Source organism: Tinamus guttatus, unplaced genomic scaffold (assembly GCF_059628265.1).
Source record: "Tinamus guttatus ecotype Peru unplaced genomic scaffold, ASM5962826v1 Tinamus_guttatus_pri_ptg000713l, whole genome shotgun sequence".
NCBI lineage: Eukaryota > Metazoa > Chordata > Aves > Tinamiformes > Tinamidae > Tinamus > Tinamus guttatus.
The window spans coordinates 1,033,938-1,056,434 of NW_028289247.1; the positions used below are offsets into that span (position 1 = coordinate 1,033,938).

Below are 22,497 nucleotides of genomic sequence, written 5' to 3' on the forward strand. Positions count from 1 at the left end.
TCTCCTCCAGGCCGCCACAGCAGCCGCCCTGGAGCGGGGTGGCCGTGTTTGCTTCACGGCAACCCTGAAGCGAGGGAGGGACAAGTCCCCACGGGGCCACAGCTCACAGTGCCCAGGGACTGGGCCTTGGAGGAAAACAGCGCCTGCACCACAGCAACGCTGCCCTCGCAGCAACGCTGCCCTCGCTCTGCCTCTCTTGTGTTGCGAGGACGTTTAGCTTCGTGCAGTTGAGAAATGCAAAGGTAAATCACTACAAAAATGCCTATAAAATATCACAAGCACCCCTAATACCAAAAGCTTTAACGACTTAGTATTTGTGATAAACATAAATCATTCAAAAAAAAAAGCCATAAAAAAAGATCTAGATAAGAGGAGATGTGAATACTAGATCTAATACATGTGGAAACCTACATGTCATGAAGACTTTATCTCTGGCCTCTAAGACCTTTTAAACAAATGGATCTTCAAAGTGATTTAAAGCTGCAAATTCAAATGAGCTCAAACAAGAGACTCTCTCCTCTCCCTTCAGCTCCAGGATCCACACGTTTCTCCCCAGGCTACCTTTCCTCAAGGCAATACTTCTGAAAATGCACAAAGGCGGCTCAGGTAACTCCTCCTCCCCTTCTCTGAGGAAGGCTCCTCTGCATCGTCCTTTGCCCAAGTCTTCAGCGCGGGGTCACACACATTATTTCCCATGCCATTCCCCATTCTGAAGTTCAAGTTAATCTTTCTTTCCTTTTCAGACGGAACTTTTCGTGTCTTCCCCAAAGAGAGGGTTCAAAGGGGCAAAGAAGGGACCTCTTTTAAGCCTAAAAAAAAAAAAAAAAAAAAAAACTAAAAAACCCAAACACCTCCCCCCAAAAAGCCAAGACAAGTGTCTAGCAGAAATATTTGCACAGGCATTTCCTACCCACAGAGGAACAGGAGGTTAATTTTAGAAAGCTACACTTTCTACTTCCTTATTAAAAATAAGTAATAGTTATCACCAGGATCAGTTGAAGAGGGGACTGGTGCGCAGTTGTGCACCTGAAGCATTCCCATTTTCAGTTCAAAAATTCATCGAACTGCAAAGAAAAAGATTTTGCTTGGTGAGGAAGGAAGAACAGTCAAGGAGGCTGCAGCTTCATCTCTGAAGGCAGGAGTTGTCACCCAGCCCTGGTGAATGTGCCCCACAGCCAAAGAAATACACTTTAACCATTGCTTTATTCTGTTAATTTGGCTCCTGGAAATGATCAAATCCTTCCCAACAAATCTTCCTGCCTTCTACCTTGAGTCCTGATACAACTGAAAACTAGTTACAGGATGTGAGACGCAGCTCTATCAGAATTCTTACTTCTGAGGTATAGGGGTAGCTGTTTCTCACTGTCTCCTGTACAGGAAAGCATATAGATAATGTAAAATTTTGATAGTTGTAGTTTCTAGGCTTCCCTTGAACAATTATTTTCAACCTCTACTCTAGTTGCACACGAAAGAAAACATCCAAAGAATGAAACTGCACCTACCTCGCTCTTCTCAGGAACCCGAAATTAAACTGTCACTGCTGCAAGGCTTACCGAGGCACAGTATCTTTGTTTCTGAATGTATAAGAGGGTTTGACTTAACTGGAGACTGTTCAGACATGTACCAGAAATTTAAAGAGTGGTAACATGGCAAAAGTGACTGAATTTTTAAAATTAAAGCATTTGTTTCAATATCTGCAATCTCACAAAACTAGTGGCTAGCTAATGTCACCAACTTCACAAATGGGAAGAAGTTTAAGCTCAGTAAACATTTTCTGTCTACTCAGACCCAAGTTTATTAAAATTTTGTGTAATTTACAAGTCTTCAAAAATTCCCACATCAGAACAATACAGTGACATTACCCCCCCAAAAAAGTCTAATTAAAAAGAATTAAAAAATTAAAAAGAAAAAAGCCTGATACTCGTTTCTTCCCCCTCCCCACCAAATAACAGAACTAAAAGTAAACAGTAGAAAGAAACAACATGAAATGAAATCTTAAATACCTATGGTATTTTGCTGAAGTTTTCATTACTTTGAAGCAAGAACGTTAAGGCCTTGAAATCATGCCTAATCTATAAACCAAATGGTGAAAGAAACTGTTTTTTCCTCTTTTAATAAAAGCAAGACTTAAAAACAAGTCTTACAATAGCAGTTTAAATGGTCATGTATATGTATATATTACACATTGTAATCAGTAAACATTTATAAGCAGCAGAAAGCAGATTTTGCTAGAGAAGTACTGTACATTCAGGTCACAATTTATCTTCTCCTTTTCACATTAGGATCATATCTGTAAGAAAAAGATTTGTCATAAAGAAGCAAAATCTCATGATATTCAATGTTAAGAACGTGATGTAAGCAGCTTTACTATGCATTACAGTGCATTCACAATTAAGCACTAGATGGTGTTCAATTCTTTCCTGGACTGCATATCTTTGATTAACTACAGTAGTTGCCTTTCACTGAGGGATGCAGAAGCTCAAACCTGTGCAATAAACTCAAAACTAGATACTTAGTATCTACTTGACACACATAAACTCCTTCAAGCTTTTGTCTCAGTACAAGTTCCTCATTTAAGAGGGTACAGAGTGAATCAGTGGTGTACAAGACTTGTCCTTGACTTGTGCAGAAAACCCTTCTGCTGGCTCCTGCTTTGTAAAGCATTTCATTGCCCTTTCTTCTCCTTTACATTTTTTTAGTTATTTATACCTACTTTCTGGATACCAGCTATTGATCTGATTTACTACAACATATTTATATTGTTATCACTTGGTCTGTACACTGTACACTATAACTGTATCGTTCTCACTTGGTCTTCTCTCTCTGTATTTGTGCATCACTCCTCCCATGCCCTCTTTCCCCCCACCAAGCCCTGGGTCATTTTTTAGAATACCTTATGTGCTTTTGCATCATGCATGAATACCTTACACACAACGGAATGAGCAGGCAGCTTCACTTCCACTAATTCTCATCTCATTCATCACTTTTTTTTTTTTGTTGTTGTAGCTTGTGAGCCAAATCACATCACCACTTAGCGAGGCAGGTATGAGACCACTGCTGTTGCTGCGCTGCCCCTGGGGCAGAACTGAAACCCCCACGGTGTGGAAGCAGGGCGCACGCATTTGACTAACAGGCTGAAAGTCACACAGTGGTGGCTTGTTTCTTCACATATGGAAAACTAAGGTAAGTCAAATCTTTTTTGAACCAAAACATCTTTCTACTTAACCTGTTAACATTTGACTTTATTGCTAAAGCTTTGCTACAAATCAGTTCTTTCATTGAAGAACGTGTTCCAGACACTAACTCTTACTTTTATGGAAAGAGGAGGGGGGAATAGAGTCAGATGAGCAGAAGGGAATGGTACAGAGAACCCTGCCAGGAGGCACCCACAGCTTTAACCCATCTGCAAGTGCAGACACCGGCAGTCCTGAACATCATCCTGTGCCCATCTCACCCATCTCTCCTCATTAAATGAATCCTCAATGATGTTTTGCAGACAGAAAGAAATCAAACAACACTATGTGAGAAAGAAAACTGCGCATGGTCTTGGCCTGAACAGGAAAGAGGAGCACAAAGATGCCATTACTGTGGCACAGAGAGACAAAAGAGCTCGCTATGAACAGGGAATGATGATCACAAAGGGCTATTTTTGAGCGTAATCCATCTGATCTGCAGCTTAACAGAAAGGGTGATATGGGCTTCCCATCCTCCTGCACCATAGCATGACCTGAGTTAGCAGCAACTCACCTTACAAACATTTCTGGGTTCATCATCTTTAAATCCAGTTTTCATGGCAAATTGCAATCATTAAACTAGCATTATGCCAAGCGGTATTACTCAGGATTAAGCACAAAATTTGGTTACAATCTGTTGAACACTGTGCATTTTAACATCTGAAATGAACTAACTTTGAGGTAAAAAGCTTTTCTAAGCATAAGCACGCATGATTTAAGTTTCTACTGCTGTGTTTTGAAAGGCTAGAACTAATCAAAGTATTTTGAACTAGTTTAAATCCTAGAATAGTATTATAATGAGGCTGCACAACATTTTTATAAATGTTTTCATAGTTGTCATACTTAAATGCTGTACTTCAGAGATAAAAACTTGATACAGGGGCCAACTTAATTACTTTAGATTTTTTTTAAATTAGAGAATAGTTATAGATTATTAAAACAGAATTACAGTTGAAAAACTGGACAAAAAGTTAACTGAATAGGATTATTCAGAGAGATTAGGGAATGTGGTGCATAACTGAAGTGTGGGGTATTGAAAGGAAACTGCTGAACCAGACTGTATTTTAGAGATGAATAATGTAAAGAATTACAACAGAGTAATATCCCAAGGGGAACCTGCATCTTCCAAAAAAAACCCCACTCACACTCCTGTGACACAAGTAACGACTAAGACCTGATTGAAAACTCTTAGTCTAAAACTCTGATAAGAGAAAACCAAACTGGAAGCACAGCATTGTGGGTATAAAAATGCCACCTTTCCCAAGTCTGAAGACTGGAGAGGCAGTAAGGCATTCCAGGAGTTTCTAACAAAGAAAACAGACAGGATATCTTTTATCTCTGTTTTATTATGTGTGGCTTTGAAAGCAGTTTAGAGAGGATAAGTCACACAGGGGCTATATTGAATGCTTGAAGATTTTTTTAAATCTTTGCTTTAAATTCTGGAAATGGGAGTTATTAACTCAATCAGAGACCTTAGCAGAAAAGAAAGCAGTGCTGCCAAAAATGTTGTCATGGAACTATTTTTCTGCTGCTTTAGCTCCCTCAAGTGACTCGGCAGAGGGACAGACAAGTGCCATGGCCAGCATGAAGCAAGTGTTAGACACTAACATTTTTTGCTGGGAGTTCAGATTAGAAGTTCAGGAAAGTGACTCAGCTGCAACCTTAAACCATTTCATCAGGCTCTGGCAAATACTGAGGTCAGATAACCTGGCCCCGGAATCCTGCCCAGCTTATGTGCATGTGAGACAAGACATAGCAACATTTTGTTTGAGAACACTCACTCTAGAAAATGGAGCAAGTCTGAATGCAGCTGGAAATTTAAGGCATAAAAAATTAAGGCAAAAAAGGCACACAAAGTTGAAGGTATCTTCTTCACCAGAAGATGAAAGTCAGTTTGAGTATATGCAAGATGTGGAAATACAAGGATTTTTGAAAAGAGTAAAGAGTATTCTATTATAAAACTGGAATTTGTTCAAAGATGTGATGTAAAATATAGACTTCCAACTAAAACAAAATTCTTACCTAAAGAGATCATCAGCAAGTGATTCTTCTCTTGCATGTCGATTCTGTTCCTGGCAAAATAAGAAGATTCAATATCTAATGTTAATGAGGAGGATAATGAACAATAGAGAAAAGCAATGCAGTCCAGTACTAACAGTTTTCCCTCTAGAAGTAACTTTTCCCCACCACCACTACTCCATTTATTGCATTATCATAACGGATAATTTGGATAATATTTCATTACTCAAATTTGGCCACTTGTTTGTAGGCAGCCACAAATTTATTATACAAGCTAATCTATTAGTTGCTAAGTTGAGTTTTTATCAGAAGTGTTTTGTTTGTTTTTGTGTTTTTTTCCCCTAAGCATAATTCAGAAATGACCACTGGTTGTTGGAACCACTGGACAGGAGTCAAGTTACGTTTTGTTCATCTTTGAGAAAGAATTCCTTACCTCCATTTCTTGCCTTAACCAGTCTTCCAGCTCTGAATTCTTTTTAGCACGGTGAGCAATCAAATCTGATCCTCCAATGATGTACGGAAGTTGTCCTGCCCCTGGATAAGCAACCTGTTCAACAATTATGCTTACAATCACAATGCAAGGCACCACCCTACAAGTAAACGGTCTGTTTTAATAAATTCAGAAAGTCTACTGAGATAGCATGAAAGTAAGTCTGTCTGATTAAAATTCATCAGATAAGGTGAAATCCAGTATCTTCAGCAAGCTATTAACTGCTTCCTTTTACCAAAGGAAAAAAAAAATGACAAGTTGCCTCTGCTAAATAGGCAACCAGTTGCAAAGGCAACTTTGCTCTAGTATATCAAATGAAGCTCAAAAGCATTAGAAATGATTGTATATACTAATAGATTCTATTTTAACTCAGAATAGATGAGTAACTTAAAAGAAGTGGGAAAAATATTGAAGTTTATTCAGAAGTTTAAAACATGTTCAAAAAGTGACAGCACCCTCTCAGATAGCTTAAAAGTTGCCGTATTTGACATGCTCCCATTTTTCTTCACTGAAATACATTTTTAGTAATCTTACATCGTACTGTGTTTTTCTTAATAGGAGCTTAAGTGATATTTTTTACACTGACCACCAAAGGATTTTCTTGAAGTTAGTTCCAAAAGCCAAGCAAGCAATAATCTCGTTTTCATGAAGTGACAGTTTTTCGTGCTACTGAGAAATAAAGTGCGAACAGATAAAAATAGATAAAATGCAAGACTAATTTATCTAATGCAAGACTGATTCATCAAATGCTCCGCGTAGGTCTCCTGCAAATAAAATGGTGACCTTTTGGAGGTGCAACCTGAAGTTATGGAATCTTTGAAAATATCTCCCTTTCATTTACCTAGAAAAACTTTCTGCCAAGATGTGTCTTGTCTAGACTTTTGTTTGCTTTTGTGGCAACTATTTTTAACATCTAACAACATGTACAAATACCCGAGGGGAGAATGTAAGGAGGATGCGGCCAAACTCTTCTTGTTGGTGGGCAGTGACAGGATGAGGAGTAATGGGTGCAAATTAAAACACAGGGAGTTCCATCTCCATGTGAGGAAGAACTTCTTTGCTGTGAGGGTGACAGAGCCCTGGCACAGGCTGCCCAGAGAAGTTGCGGAGTCTCCTCCTCTGGAGATCTTCAAATCCTGCTTGGATGCCACCCTGTGCCACGTGCTCTAGGTGTCTCTGCTGGAGCAGGAGGGTTGGACCAAATGATCTCTAGAGATCTCTAGAGATCCCTTCCAACCTCAACCATTCTGTGATTCTAGCTGACATTATGGTACACACCACTTAAAAGATTGTCTGATACTTGTGCTCTCTTATTCCAAGTTTGTTATTTGGGACATTTTTTTTTAATCAGTCTGATACTTTTCTAGAGAACTGAAATTTTTTTTTTAATGATGGTAGCTATAGGGGAAAAAAAACAATTAGCATATTATTTTATGAGCCAATATTTTGTTTACTGTTAATTTCTATGGTATTAACATAGTACTTTATAAAAATATTTAAAACAGTGCCACCTTGTGACCATTTCAACTATTCACTAACCTTTTTGAAGGTCTTGAAATTTTTCTGTCCCCCATAACTGGTGTTTGTAAAGAGGTGACTGTTTGTTTTTGCTCGGCTGACAACCAGTGACCTGAACTCAGTCAGCAGCAGTCTGCTAGGAAGATTGCTGGAGTCATCTTGAAGACTGTTGTGGTTCTTGTGTAGAAAGAAAGAAAGGTTAAATTCCAACAATCTGTTGATAAAGCAAGACTATTAAAAAAACACTGTAATAAATGAGGAACCTTGACATTGTGATTAACTAGGATTTTGCTTCAACATACACTTCCATTAAAAAAGTCACAGTTTTACTTGCAATTAAGCTATCACCCAAGAGTTACTTCCCTCTTCCTTCTCTACGCCCTGCCTCCTACTTGGACCAGTAACACCAGGATTGTTCACTTAACCGGGAACTCCATTTGATTCCAAGGCAGATGAGGCTGAACGTCCTCAGCAAAATTCTAGACTAGAGATTTACCGCACTTTGGAAACCAGCACAGCGTTTTCCCTGCCGGACTGCTCTCCCTACACACACCCATCCTGCCCCTCATTCACTGGCTTGTTTCTTCTTGCAAAATTTTCCATTTCAGTTTTGTTCCACCTCACCTTTTCCTCTGTCATTCCCAGCTATGCCTCCCTCCTTTCTTCATCCCGGGTTATCTCTAACCCACATTTGCTGTTTGCTATTTGCTGTTAACGTGCGTATGTTATACACGTTCTTCCAACACTCCATCTCTTCCATTCTAGTTGTGATCTCTTTAGAGCAGACAAGACCACCCCATTCTTGTCTGGTCTTTAAGTAGTTACCTAACAAAAATGCCAGGACCAATATTAACCACAATAAGGGGCAAGAAAATTACATTAGGTAGTTACATTAGGTAGTTTCAGTCATGGTAATTATCCATAACGGATGGATCAGTACATGGATGTATAGATGAACTACAGTTCGCTGCCTTACCCAGCTAAGAACTTAGACTGTCCTATTCAAATTTACAAAGGTTTATTTTAAAGGAGTATAACCATTAGATCCCTTACCCTAAAATAAGATCCCCTAATATGATTTTAAAATAAAAATTTAGATGTTTATTTGTCAGCATTTCTCAAAGGCATTTGAAGTTACAATTGATGTATTCCTTACCATGGCTGACAACTCTTGCTTAATATCAGTTTTCTTTCCAGGAGTTAAAACCGATCGAAGTTCCTCTTCTTTCTGTATGAGAAAATATTGTCAAAACAATCGAGAATTAAGTGCAACTATGACTCCATAGTTATATACAACTACTTTCTACTCCTTCCAATAAATTTAAAATTTTCAATAGTAAAAAAGTAACAAAATTGACTGCACTAACAGTAACAAAATTGACTGCACTATTTTTTTTTCCTACCAAATACAGTTATTTGCTCACATGTTTTTATTTTACACAGGCAGCAAAAGCTTTGTCCACATCTACAACTTTCAAAGTCCTGCCAGGTTCCAAAAAAGGCTAAAAAGGTTTCCAAATATAAACAGTAATATTTTCAATTTCGTATATTTCCAACAGGACATTTCTTTACTAGGACGGAAAAGCATTCTGCAAGTGCCTTTCCTCCCATAGTTTAAAACCAAGTTGGTACTTCCTAAGTTATTTACAGTGGTTGAAATGATCAGATCAGCTTTATGCACTCCGTAGATACTAAGTTTCTAAATTACTAAGATTGTTTCATATTCAGATGATTTGCACCTGTTTTGACTTGACAGAAAACTTTCCATCTTTTTAGTTTGTTTGTTCAGCATTAAAACTACATTTTTTTTCACAAAAGCTTACCAGACTTTTCATATGTGCAGTTTACCAATAACTCATTTTTAGGGACATAGAAGATTCCTAAAATTCCTGCCCAAGAGAACTCAAAACATTTATGTGAGACTCCCAGAAATTCTCTGACTGAAAAGATGCCAGACACTCCTACAATATCCAACAGAAGATGCCTGAAGTAAGTATAAGGTTACATAAGTAAAAATAATAGTACAGTTTTAAAATATTTTAAATTATGCAGCTTTAGTTATTTGCATGCTTCTAATGAAATTGTAACTTCCAAAGGTCAGGCTGCCTCAGTAAATAACTTACCAGTATTTTACTCTCCTCTCTTGGGGTTACATTTACTTCTTCAGTTTTGCTTCCTCTTGCTTCCAAACATCTTTTTTTTAGCATATTGCCTTGGGATTTCTGGCCATAACCTTCCATGTCATCTTTCCAGTCTAGGTCTCTGCTTCCAAACACAATTTCTAGTGCCTCTGTATCTTCAGACAAATCCTCCAGCTCCTTTCTCTTCTTTGGTGCTTGCTTTTCCGTATTGTCAGTTTTATCATTTGCTAGTTTACTGGTTTCCCTCTTTATACCTGTGTCTTCCAGTGCAAAATCTGCTTTTTGGTCCAGAATCTTTCTTTCCTTTTGATACTGTTCTGCTTTGATGTACCCTGCTGATGAAGCTGTGGACTGAGTATGCTTGAAAACTGGTGACAAAGTTTCCTCCAATTTTGCCAGTTTAGGTACGGATGTTTCTCCTCCTTCTTCAGTTCTTTCCCTTAGCCAAGAGGTAATTAAAGAAACAAATTTAAAATATATATACTTAAATATGATTAACTGCAATAGCAAAACAATAGCTTCCTGAGGTTTTACTGATTGTACTGCAAAATATGAACATAAATTACCTTGAGACAACGATTTAAAATACTGATCTTTAAAAAAAAAAAAAAAAAGAGAGAGAGAAAATAAATAAAGTGCAGCACCACTTTTTATTTCTATACTAGTCAAATCTGTGTTTTTAAAAAAATGTACACCCTTGAGCTAAAGTGAGTTTCTAGAAACAGTGTCTCAACATACCTTTTCCCTCTAGCTACTTGGAAGTAGTTTGTAATTGAGTTGGACTGCTGATGCGAGACACTCTCTTTAGGTTTAGCCACTTCTGAAAATTTACCCGGTGAGAGAGGATGACTTTTTTGGCTAAATCCAGATGTTTTGTTCATTCTAGACATCAAGGTTCCTGTATTTACATTGCCACTTATACTAGGATTTCCCTTTACAGTAGTTGTATCCTGAAAAGCCATTTTTCCTCTTCTGTCCCTCTGGGGAGTTTTCACTGTCTCCGTGCTGTATTAGAGAGGGGGAAAGAAGGGGAAAAAGAAAAGTTAAAAAGTTGAAACATTAAAAAGTTACCACAGATTTACAGTATCTTTTTTTTTTTTTTAAGCTGTACCCCTACTTTTAGCAGACTTGTTTACACTGTTTATAAGTGTATCTATCTCAAATCAGGAATTAGTTCATTATAGGCAGTTTACTGTCATTTCATTTCAGACCCTCTACATCATTCCCCATGGCAATCATATAGCTCCTCTGCCACCTATTTCACTTTATTTGCAAATATTAGCTAGAAACTATTTCTGTTCCTGCTCACCATGCCTGCTCTTCCAGCTGGGTATCAGCTATGTATACTGTGCTGTCCAGAGTCGCTGGCACTACGGTTTCATCCACAGCCAAACTCTGGGAAATGGCTGGCCCTAGGACAGCTGATGTAGAAGCAGCTTTAGATGCAGCTGCAAATGAACATAAGAAAAAAAGTTAAAATGTTATCATCCATTTTGTTTTTCCATTCTGTTTTTCTTGGTATGTATTATCATGTTACCACCATCGGTAACTGAACAAGTGAAATTTTAACAAAGTGGTCTTCAAGCTTTTTATTTCTTAATCATGAAATCGTCCAGATAAATCAAAGAGAAATGGTTCTATATGGGAGGATTCTGGCATTCATTTTTAGTTAAAAATACACTAAGTTATGGGATTTTACTGATTTAAAAATGATCTGTGGAATTTATACAGTAGTATGGACTTAATTATAATAAAAAAAAAAAAAAAGCAGAGCACAAGATCCAGTATCATCTGCACTCAGCATTTCATAGTGATCTCTAATATGTAGCAGTTATAATTTGGATTACTCCTAATAGCACAGAACCGCTATTTCATATTTTAAGGGGGAAAAAAAAAAAAAAAAGAGAAAGAGAGAGATAAAATGCCCTCTACAGACAAGCTGCTCACAATCACCATAGTGAGGGAATGCCTTAAAGCATTTTTTGCTGCTTTCTGTTTAGCCAGTTACATTATTGCTCCATTGAGCAGGAAGAGACTATAGAACTTTGATACTGTGTTTACACTCCTGGCCTTCATGCAACCACCTCATCTTTATATCAAAGGACACTGACAGGGACTATTTTCACACTTTGTAATCACAGAATGGTTGAAGTTGGAAGGGACCTCTAGGGATCATCTAGTCCAACCCTCCTGCTCCAGCAGGGACACCTAGAACAGGTGGCACAGGGTGGCATCCAGGTGGGGTTTGAAGACCTCCAGAGGAGGAGACTCCACAACCTCTCTGGGCAGCCTGTTCCAGTTGTCTCATGATGATTCTACAACACAAAATAATGTATTTTTAATTGCCACTCATCTCTCAGTCACATGCATTTTTCCTTTATGTAATTCTGAGGGTTTCTATGATAATTTCATTATTTTCATGACCCATTATTTACCCATTTCTAAAATTTGTTCTTATTTTTTCTTATTTGCTGTACACTGAATGAATACCCTGTTATGTTTCCTTCTTGGGCTCGTACATCTTACATTTCAGCATAGTTTATTGCAAGGCCATTAAAGAAGAGTTACCTTTTCGACTACATTTAAGACTAGCAAAACGAAGAACAAAAAACAAAAACAAAAAAACCCACAGTTGTAGAAATACTGCCTCTTCCATGTTGTTAACTTTATAGTTCTCTTCCTCCAATTACCTTTGTCTCCAGGCTGCTTTCGAGGGTTGCAGTACCTTTCTGTGGACATGAAGATAACTGCCAGTCCAATTTCTGCCTCAGGAATAGCCCTTAGATCCTTGCTATCAACATACAAACAATATTAAGACAAAGCACTAAAATAAATGCTTCTCAGTAGAGATTCAAAGATGAAGCAGCAAATGATCACAAACAGGGCATAGTACAAAATGCTCCGCTCCTTCTCCAAGCAAAAACACCAGTCTACGCTACAATTTTCCACAAAACAGTAAGACAGCCTAATTCTCCACCAACATACTTGTGACCCAAACGTACAAACTTCCATGTTTCTCGCTGCTGCAGCTTGCCTGGTCCCAGGAATCTGGGAGATGCATCGTTCTCCGCTTGGTGTCAGACTTGGGCATTCAACCACATACGGTGTTCCGTTAATTCAAAATTATACCTGACTACAACAGTGACATGAAAGACTCAATTACTTCTGATGAGATAGATCTCAGTACAAACAGCTCTCTTTGTAAAACAGCCAAGAAAGCGTAAGCACAGTGGGGCCTTCCCTCTATCTTGCATTTTACAGGAAACTCAGGGGAACTCAACAGTGTTACCTACTAGTTTTACAGAGCTGGGTTCTTGGTTTCTTTCGCAATATATTACTATACAAGGTAGTATTTTTAAGATGCTTGTTCTCTCATTCAATATCAGTACAGATAATCTAGCTTCCATTTCAGAATATATTCATTTTAAACTTAAATAAAAAAAGAAAAAAAAAAAACAAGCATAAATCAGTCAAATCCTTTCTTTCTAGTTCAAAAAATAAATTACTACAATACTACATTATGTAAGTACTTAAAGCAATGATTAACATGCCTTCTTTCTAGGTATCCTACACTGTAAGAATGCAAACACCACGAGTAATCATGATAAAAAATCTGAAGTTACTCTACTGCAGTATAAGAGAGCAATGCTTCACCTATGCAGAAGAGTCAGAATGGAATCAGTCCAGTTCCTTACAGACTCAGATACTTGGATCTGTGAGTTTGTCAGACCAACATCAACAACACAAACTTCCGGATCAGTCAGGAAAGAAGTTTCTTTTTTTCCCTCTGTCATCAATTTTGCTTCTCCTCCTCCAAGAGTAACTGCTGGACTCAGTTTCTTGTGCTAAAGAGAATGCAAAAAATAAGTAACATGTAAAAAGATAAATATATGGAAAACTTTACATCCTGATGCACTGAATGAGTATGAGTCCACAGATTACAATACTTCTGGAATGAAAAGCCCAATTACCTGCTTGGCAGTTAGAAAAATGAAAGTTTTTCCACTGAATATCCTTTTCCTTTCACGATGCTCAGATAGATCCAGTTTTTCAGTGCCAATGGAAGGCTCATCAACTGGGGGATAAAAGCTGCAGAAAATCAGAGTTATAAAATTCAGATTTAGAAATCAATATTTACTAATACTTCTTTCTACTTAATGGGAAAGCTTTACAGGTAAAATAATGTACTCGTTTCCATTAAAACTATTTATATAAATATTTTTCAAGAAGTTGAAAAAGGCAACAGAGTCTCTCATTTCTCAGCATCTAAGCTAAGACCAAGATTTCCTCCTTCCTTGGCTAAAAAGCACAACACTTTCAGGAAAGCGTTCGGCTTATTTTAAGCAACTATGGTACATTATGAACTAATAATATTGATAAATGAGAATGCAATCTCATTTTGCACCTAATGAGAAGCTATTAGCTAGTAGCTAATAGCAATCTCCAAACAAAAATGGTTCCTCTATCCCTCAGGGGGAGACTGTCTTCCCTGTTGGAAACTGAATTTCAGCAGCAATCTTCAGAAGATCAACTTGCCTTTTTTTTTTTCCTCCTCCCTCTCTCTTTTCTCCTTCTCAACCAATCTTCATCTATTTTCCTCTGAAACTCCCCTCCAGTCCTGATTTAAGTTCCAAGGGGACATACTCTCTTTCTATCATGGGATTCTGAAACTCTCCTACTCTCCTCAAAAGCTCTGAATTCAGCAACACCACTATGAGTACTGCTCAGTTCCTCTGAGGGTCTTAATAGTTAAGAAAAATGTTAGAGAAACATACCTACCAAATTCTATTTTAGGGGGCACTTGACCGCTGAATTACACTGTCTGCTCTCAGGACTTCAATACTTAAAGAATTGACAGTGCACACCCCACTTTTAAGAGCCTAAGCGGTTTAAATAAACAGTAAGAGCAGCCTCACAGGGAGGTACCACTAAAACAAGCTAATCTAAGATAAGGCCACCAGTGGTTGGCTTTCAGTGGCAGTAACATAAACAAACAATCTGACACAACTGATGTCCAGACAGGAACTCTCAGTAGTTTCTCTTTAGTTTTCCCACATGCTTTAAAACACAACACAAAAGTTTAAGTGGAAGAAAGAAGTTTACCAAGTTTCTGCCTTTCTTTTCTAAAGTGGAAAATAAATGAGCTTTAAAGATGAAAAACTCTTGAGATGGCCAGTTTGATACATTGAATAAACCTCTGCAATTGTAAAACAGCATCTAGAAACTAAAAGAATCTTTGCTACCACTTGCTCCAGACTGGCACTATTGTTCCAGCAAGGCACTGTTATATGCTGTGAAATATATTTAACACCTAACAAACAGCTACAAGTTTCCTGAATGCTCTACAGCTCCCCTCCCTTTACCCTGGGGACACCACTGAGGTTTGTTTACCTGCCCTTTCCCTGCTCCTTGAAACTATTCTATCAACAGCTATTACCAGACCCATTAAGAAAAATTAATTAAATCTCTATGTCATGACATGCATACACATATGGATAGATTTGTAAGCATACAAGTGTGTATGTGGATGCGCATACATGTGCACGCGCACACACATTTATAAATAAAAATTAAAAACAACCAAGTTATTTCTATTCTTCCTCAGAGTTCATTTCACCTACCTCAACGGTCTGGTATCCATTTGGCAAAACAACCCATCCAGAAAAATCCTATTGGGTTTAATGCACTTCAAATAACCTGACTTCACAAATTATTTTCCCTATTAACTAAGATAAGGGCTCAACACCTGTTATTTTCCAAATGCCAAGTACTATTTCAACTTGCCTTTGTTGTCTTATTTTTTTAATGTCTTTGAAAGCATGATAGGAATAGAAATGATTAAAGAACAGGTATCTGGAATTTACTTTTTTTAAAATAATACATGATGAGAATTTCTTACCTGCATAAATTATGTGTTCATACAAAAAAAAGCAGACAGTCTCCCTCTTCATGATAAAAATGGTTGCTTTACAGGCTCAGGTGAAACTCTCTCATAGAATAACAGGATTATTTAGACTTGTCTACATGGAAAAAGTGACCAGAAGGGCTATTCTGCAATATTTATTTATTTCAACATAAGAATTACCCTTTCATGTTAATTTAATCCCTAAAACTGTATTATATATGTTTTCATACTAAAATAAGCTTTTCTTTTATAAAATTTTTTTTCATAAAAATGGTGTTAATTTATCTACTCTCCAAAGAGTATAAAGGTTGTTTCAAACATATTACTATGGAGATTGTAGAGCAACTTCTGACAACAAATTCCAATGCAGAGGTAGTAAAATCTCAATACATATAATAAATATCAAGAGTTAACATATATATGTATGAGAGAAAGGGAGGGAGAGGGAGATGTTTATAAACATGAACTCCAGAGATGAAAGCAAGAACAGCTTCGGAACATTAAAATTTGTTTCATATTAAGCATTCCTCTGCAACTAAAATTACTGCAATTCATACTGTTTGTTAAAGGTGAGCAGATAAATGTATACTTATTTGATAATTTATTTCCCATAAATGTAGTTCTGTGACACTGAAAATATGATACTTACCTTTCAGGAGCTGGCAAACATTGTCTGGACTGAATAGCTTTGATTAATTCAATAAAAAACTCTGGCTTTATAATCGGTCGACCACAAATCAAAGCACATATAGTCTGAAAAGATGGAAAATAAATTTACTGCATTGAAAAGCTCATCTAGAATATGCTTCAACTAACGTTAGTTTTGTAAGTTCTCAAAAGTGGAAAATATTGCACAAATGAATACAATTTTGACTTTGTTGTTGAGAAATTGGTTAATTTTGCTTTTAACTTTTTTTAATTGTTTGTTAATTTCTGCACTCTGCACTGACATTTTTGTTTGAAATAGAGATGCATGTTTATCTTTCTCCATTCCCTCCCTACTCTCTCCTTTATTTAAATAGCTTTATTCATTTTCTCTTCTCTCCAAACTCTCAAAGTACATCTCTTTCTAAACTTGGAAAAAAAAAAAAAAAAGAATAGTTTTGTATTGCTTTGCAAAGGGAAAATTTGTCCAGCTAAAGTCAAACGCATCTTTTTCAGTCTTGAGCAGGCCCAGAACTTAACCATTCCCATTTGCAGGAAAATTGCAAAGCAGCTCAATCAGTATTCAGCAGCTCAACATACCTTAACAGTAACTTTCACTGACACCATAACAAGGTGAGTACACTCGGTGGTCCATTCGTTGGCTACAAGGCCTCCCAGCTGCTGGATGGCTTCATTCAGAGCAGTTTTTCCAGCGATGTCTAAACACGAGGAGCAGACAACTAAAGACTCGTATTCTACTCTGCAAGGAACAAACATAAAGGAATCGTCTTTGTAGTTTCAGTGAAGAATTGTGAAAAACAGATATGACTGTTAACTATGTTTGTTTCACAACAACCCCATACATCTTACATGGATCAAGGATACAAGAATTAGGATTTAAAATTAACTGAAGAATGCAAATACTGTTTTTTATTCAGAAAATATAAATAGCATTTTGATTTAATGCCTAAAATATTTCTGAGGCTACCCAAATGCTCTGGTCCCAAAAAATACACAGACCTCTCATGGCATGAGTGCCTCCAGAGTGCTGCAAGGCTGGTTTTTTGGGTTTTTTTGTTTTGTTGCTGTTGTTTGTTCTTCCCCAAGGTAAAAAGCGCTTCTAGAGGTAAAAAGTATGTTTAACAGAAGAGTTTGTAAAGTAAATTAATTAATATTTAAGAAATAGAAGTTCCACAGAATTTAAGTAATTTTTGATGGATGGCCATTACTCTAGACCATATGCCTATTCACATTTGCAGACATAAACGGAATTCCACATGGAATTACAGCATACTAGATTCCAAGGTTTGCCTTCAGTGGATAAGGCAAAAAGAGATTAAAATCATCTTTCAGGTGCAAAAGTCACAATGCGTTTGATTTTGTGACATGAGATCCTGTACATTTCAGGGTTGTTTATCTAAAACATCCAAAGCAAATTGTTGTAAGAAGCTCTTTTACCATTAAATAATAGAAGTAGTAATAGAGTACTTAACTTTTAAGAAAAAAGGCCAAATTGTGGTTGCCTTAATACATATTTTAGAGGTCTTTAGTAAACATGCTATTTATCTGCCACTTTACCTGAAGGAGTGCTGCTATATATTTGCAGGGATTTGCTCATTTGCACATTAAATTTGAAAATGAATAGCAAGTTTTGTTCATTAAAGAGGAAGCAGGCATATGTCACAGTAACAGCATCTGATAGCTAAAGCATTCTCCAATTATCTTCTCATTACCTTATAAACAGCTACTAAGAACTAAGTAAAATTCTTTCTCTCCCCTAAACTTCCCTCTTTTCTTCGGAGCAATTTGTTTTAGAATTATTTTTCCTTAACTAACACTTTAACTAAGCTCTTCTTAATTTAGAATAGTCTGAAGACGTTCAGTGTACATGGTACAACATCTTCCAAAACGCCAATGTCAGAAGTAGTCAGTGCAGAATATAAACAAATAATACTTTTTTATCTCCTTTGCTTTCTAAAAACCTGCAATTTGAATTTTTTATTGTTTTTTCTTCTTGTAACATTACAGGACGTGCTAAAATACTCCTATTGAAAGCCGCAATCATCTAACTGGCATTTTACTATCAGTGTAACTAGTTCTTACCTAAACTTGCTCTCAAAGACTCCAAAATTGACTCTGTCACCAGACTGCAAAGTCCTTGAAGCGCCATTCAGTTTTGTTCCATTAACAAAGGTACCATATTTGGAGGTATCTCTTATTGTTAATAGAGGGCCTGAGAGAGACTGGCTCTGAAAATAAGCATAAATAAGCCTTGTTAGTTAACTGGAAACAAGTTTCTGTTATTATATATTAAAGCAGTAGATATGTTAGAAAAAGCCCATAAGATATTATCCTAAGTAAAGATTCTGGAAAATGATGCTGGCTGTGCATCTCTCTTTCCTACTGCAAAGCAGGGAAGGAAAACGCACACACTTCCAGCTTCAGTTCTTTAATACTGCTTATATCCAGTACTTTTGGAGGTTTTGCAAGGCTACCCCAGAGCCTCTGCAATCACAATGTAGCAGGACTCTGAGATTTATTTTTGATTCTTTAACCTGCTGTTTAGCCCTGGCATAGGTGCCCAAGTTACTTAGCACCTATGGCATCTAGTAAGGGATACCCTATTTCCTCCTATAGGCATTTTTGGTCTTCTGCAAGCTGCAAAGTCTGGCGACACCAGAATTTCTTGAGAGCAGGTTAGATAGATACTGTCATGGTCAGACATCAGTTCGTAAGCAGTGAGGAAACTCAGCTCACTTTTAGAAAATTCTGCTACACAGTTATCCAGTATATTATTAACATGGACAAATACATTTTGAATATTTTCTTTCAAATATTATGCATCATTACAAAAATGAAATTCCCACTGAGTGTTTTTTTTAAGTGTCAGTAAAAATGAGAATGTGCAAGGGATACTAAGGTGCTGCTTGCTGAGCCTCCTTGGGAAATAAGTATTTCCACAATTCTCTAAACAAATATGGTGTGGAGTCAAGCATGACCTCGAGAACCGCAATGGGAAGATGACAACTGAAACGCCCTCTAGAACCAAGACCTAATCCTTGTCTAAACAGGGAAACTTAGTTACATTATTTTTTTCTGATACTACTATCTTAATGCAAACGCCTAACAAATCTTCACTTGGGGATAGAAGGAACGCCCATATGGGAACCCGGGCCAGTGGAACTATGGCACTCAATTTCTCAACATATTGCTGCAAGCTGGAGGAGAATTAAAGACTAAGCAAAGACAAGTGATCACTGTTTCATTTCCAGTTATAAGACACCAGTGAAGCTGAAATGAAAGTGAAACTCTACAGTCACAGCAGACTGAGGCAGTCTTCCACACCCAGAGTATATCGGTAATGTAGCAAAATTCTGGCTACTTACAAGGGTTGTCTCAGGACGAGTTACAGTGAGCACCGCGTGGCTCCGGCTGATGGACTGGTCATCCTGTATCAAAATGGCACAGTTCTTGCGCCCCACGACATAGTCGGTGCCAGCCAGAAGCCGATACGGCTCTCCTGGAGAAAAGCAAAACAAGAGAAAAACAGTCAGCTCGCTTCATTGAGAACACCACCAAGCTCTCAGGAACCCCTTGGCTCTTTAATACACTTTGAATGTCAGTTTTGCATACAGAGAAAACAGGCTCGGTGCGCCGAGCGGGATGAGCCGCCGCTGCTGCCGGCAGAGGAAGCGGACACCTGAGCGACGAGAAACGAAGTGTCACAGGGCGGAAGGAGGCTTCGCATTTTGGGGACATCTCTCCCCAACCGCCACCCGGTGCCACCCGCCGCGTGACTACGGAGGGGCGGGGCGGGAGGAGAGCGGCGGCGGCGCCGCGGCCTCGCCGCGCTCCCTCACCTGCTCCCGCGGCGGGCACCAGCTTCCACATGGCGGGGGGCGGCCGGCGGGGCTCGGCTCGCCCCGCGCCGCTGCCGCCGCGGGGGACGGGAGGCCCCGCTCTCCGCCCCGGGTCTCCGCTGCGCCGCGCCGTCCCGGCCGTTGGGAGCAACGGCCTCGCGCGCATGCGCGGTGCCTCCCCGGCGCGGATCCCACCTCCGCGGCGCCCCCCGCCCCGGCGGGCGGAGCTGGAAGCGGCGCCATTAAATCCCGGCAATTCCCACATCAACGAGGAAACCGCGCGGGAGGATCCGTGCTGCTCTTGCTAATCTCCGCGGCCTTGGGCGACCTCTACGTGCTCTCCGTGTGCCCTCAGCTGGGGAACAGCGGGGTGTCGAATTCCCATGTGCCCACGGCTGAATTTAGGTGGAAAGTGAAGAGGAAATTCCTTCCCTCTCCCGAATGCGCTTGCATCTGAGCTAAGGAATGCTGGTGGCGGCCCTCTGCCCTTGCAAACGGCAGCTGCTGTTCTCAAGGTTGCTCGGATTTGTCCATGGGCAATTTGTAACCCACAAAGCCGAGATGGAAGGGGAGAATTCAGGATAAAATATTTTAAATATATAGGCATATTTTAATTTTTAAAGTTATGTCTGTGAATTCTCACATGGTCATTAGTTCTTAGGCCATAAGAGATTATTGAGACACTAATACCCTTGGAGGAGACTGCTGCTAGCAAAGGCATTTTAGATCACATTGTTCTACGTGTTACTGGGTTTAATTGCTGTAATAGCCAATGACATGTGTACACACCTATAATTCCTGAGGTTATCCTACAAGATGTTTCTCGATGCAGACCTTTTCTCCTCTCCACACCTCCTGATCTGCTTTAAACCAGAGATTTGATGCTTTAATAGTTCAGTTAATCCATTCTTAAGATCTCCTACATTCACACCTGAATCCCTTCCAAATTGAAGCGAGAATGGTAAATCAGAATAAATTTCATTTCATTTTAAAATTAAGGCAATCTTCATTTATGTTTTATTTTTATCATAGCAGCTAGGTGAACGTTGCTGCTGTTATTTGAGGCATCAAGGTTACATTGCATTTTTTAAAATGTGTCTGATTCTCAGTCTTTGAGACAACTTTTTCCTGAAAATATTACCTGAAAATAGTGTGTCTGATAAAGAAATTGAAATTCAGCAATGAAAGACACTGAAAAGCACCTTCTGAAATTCTGTTTGAACATATTTTCTTATTCACTTTTATAGTACAACGGTTCATAAAATCACAGAATGCTTAAGGCTCTAGAGGTCATCGAGACAGGGTGGCATCCAAGCAGGTTTTGAAGATCTCCAGAGAAGGAGACTCCACAACCTCTCTGGGCAGCCTGTTCCAGTGCTCTGTCACCCTCACTGTTAAGAAATTTTTCCTTAAGTTCCTGTGGAACTTTCGATGCTTTAGATTCTGGCCGTTTCCTCTAGTTCTGTCCACCAGTGAAAAGAGGCCAGCACCATCCTTCTCACTGCCTCCCTTGAGGTACTTATAGACACTGATTAGATCCCCTCGCAGCCTTCTCTTCTCCAGGCTGAACAGGCCCAGCTCCCTCAGCCTCTCCTCATAGGGCAGATGTTCCAGGCCCCTGATCATCCTCATAGCCCTGCGCTGGACTCTCTCCAGCAGCTCCACAGCCCTCTTGTACTGTGGAGCCCAGAACTGGACACAATACTCCAGATGTGGCCTCACCAGGGCTGAGTAGAGGGGCAGGATCACCTCCCTCGACCTGCTGGAGACGCTTTTCTTAATGCACCCCAGGATCCCATTGGCCTTCTTGGCCACGAGGGCACACTGCTGCCTCATGGTCAACTTATCATCCACCATGACACCCAGGTCTCTTTCTGCAGAGCTGCTCTCCAGAAGGTCGGTTCCCAGCCTGTCCTGGTGTCTGGGGTTATTCCTCCCCATGTGCAGGACCTTGCACTTGGCCTTGTTGAATTTCATGAGGTTTTTCACCGCCCAGTTGTCAAGTCTGTCCAGGTCCCTCTGGATGGCAGCGCAGCCCTCTGGGGTATCGGCTACTCCTCCCAGTTTGGTATCATCAGCAAACTTGCCGAGGGAGCACTCTGTGCCTTCATCCAGGTCATTGATGAATAAATTGAACAGGACTGGACCAAGGACTGACCCCTGGGGGACACCGCTAGCTACAGGCCTCCAACTAGACTCTGCACCGCTGATCACCACGCTCTGAGCTCTGCCATCCAGCCAGTTCCTAATCCACCTCACTGTGCACTCATCTATCCCACACTTCTGGAGCTTGCCTAGGAGGATGTTGTGAGGGACGGTGTCAAAAGCCTTGGTGAAGTCGCTCTCCCCTCATCTATCCAGCTGGTCATTCCATCATAGAAGGCTATTGGGTTAGTCAAGTAAGATTTCCATGCTGACTACTCTTGAGTACCTTCTTGTCCTCCATGTGCCTGGAGACAACGGCCAATATGAGCTGTTTCATCACTTTTCCGGGGACAGAGGTGAGGCTCACTGGCCTGTAGTTGCCTGGGTCCTCCTTCTTGCCTTTTTTAAGACTGGCATTACTGGTTCTCTTAGGCATGTTTTTGTGCTTCTATACATTAAAGATTTGCCTTTGTTATTCCTTTCCTCTTATTTGATAGCTTCGTTACAGTGAAGTATTTGTTTTGTGTACAGTGATGGATTT

The 22,497-nt window shown here is 39.3% G+C and overlaps 1 protein-coding gene across 1 annotated transcript; it reads right to left on the reverse strand.

Annotated features, from left to right (window-relative positions):
• Nucleotides 1-1,770: 1,770 nt before the first annotated feature.
• NBN (nibrin) lies at nucleotides 1,771-19,844 on the reverse strand. The gene is made up of 16 exons (XM_088537013.1): nucleotides 19,812-19,844; nucleotides 19,338-19,471; nucleotides 18,055-18,200; nucleotides 16,552-16,711; nucleotides 15,956-16,059; nucleotides 13,373-13,490; nucleotides 13,056-13,246; nucleotides 12,092-12,192; nucleotides 10,711-10,849; nucleotides 10,140-10,406; nucleotides 9,384-9,840; nucleotides 8,417-8,488; nucleotides 7,282-7,437; nucleotides 5,686-5,799; nucleotides 5,256-5,305; nucleotides 1,771-2,290 (listed from the first exon to the last, which is right to left on the reverse strand). The coding sequence occupies exons 1-16, from the start codon at nucleotides 19,840-19,842 to the stop codon at nucleotides 2,260-2,262; spliced, it is 2,271 nt and encodes a 756-aa protein (XP_088393139.1). The 5' UTR covers nucleotides 19,843-19,844; the 3' UTR covers nucleotides 1,771-2,259.
• Nucleotides 19,845-22,497: the final 2,653 nt, after the last annotated feature.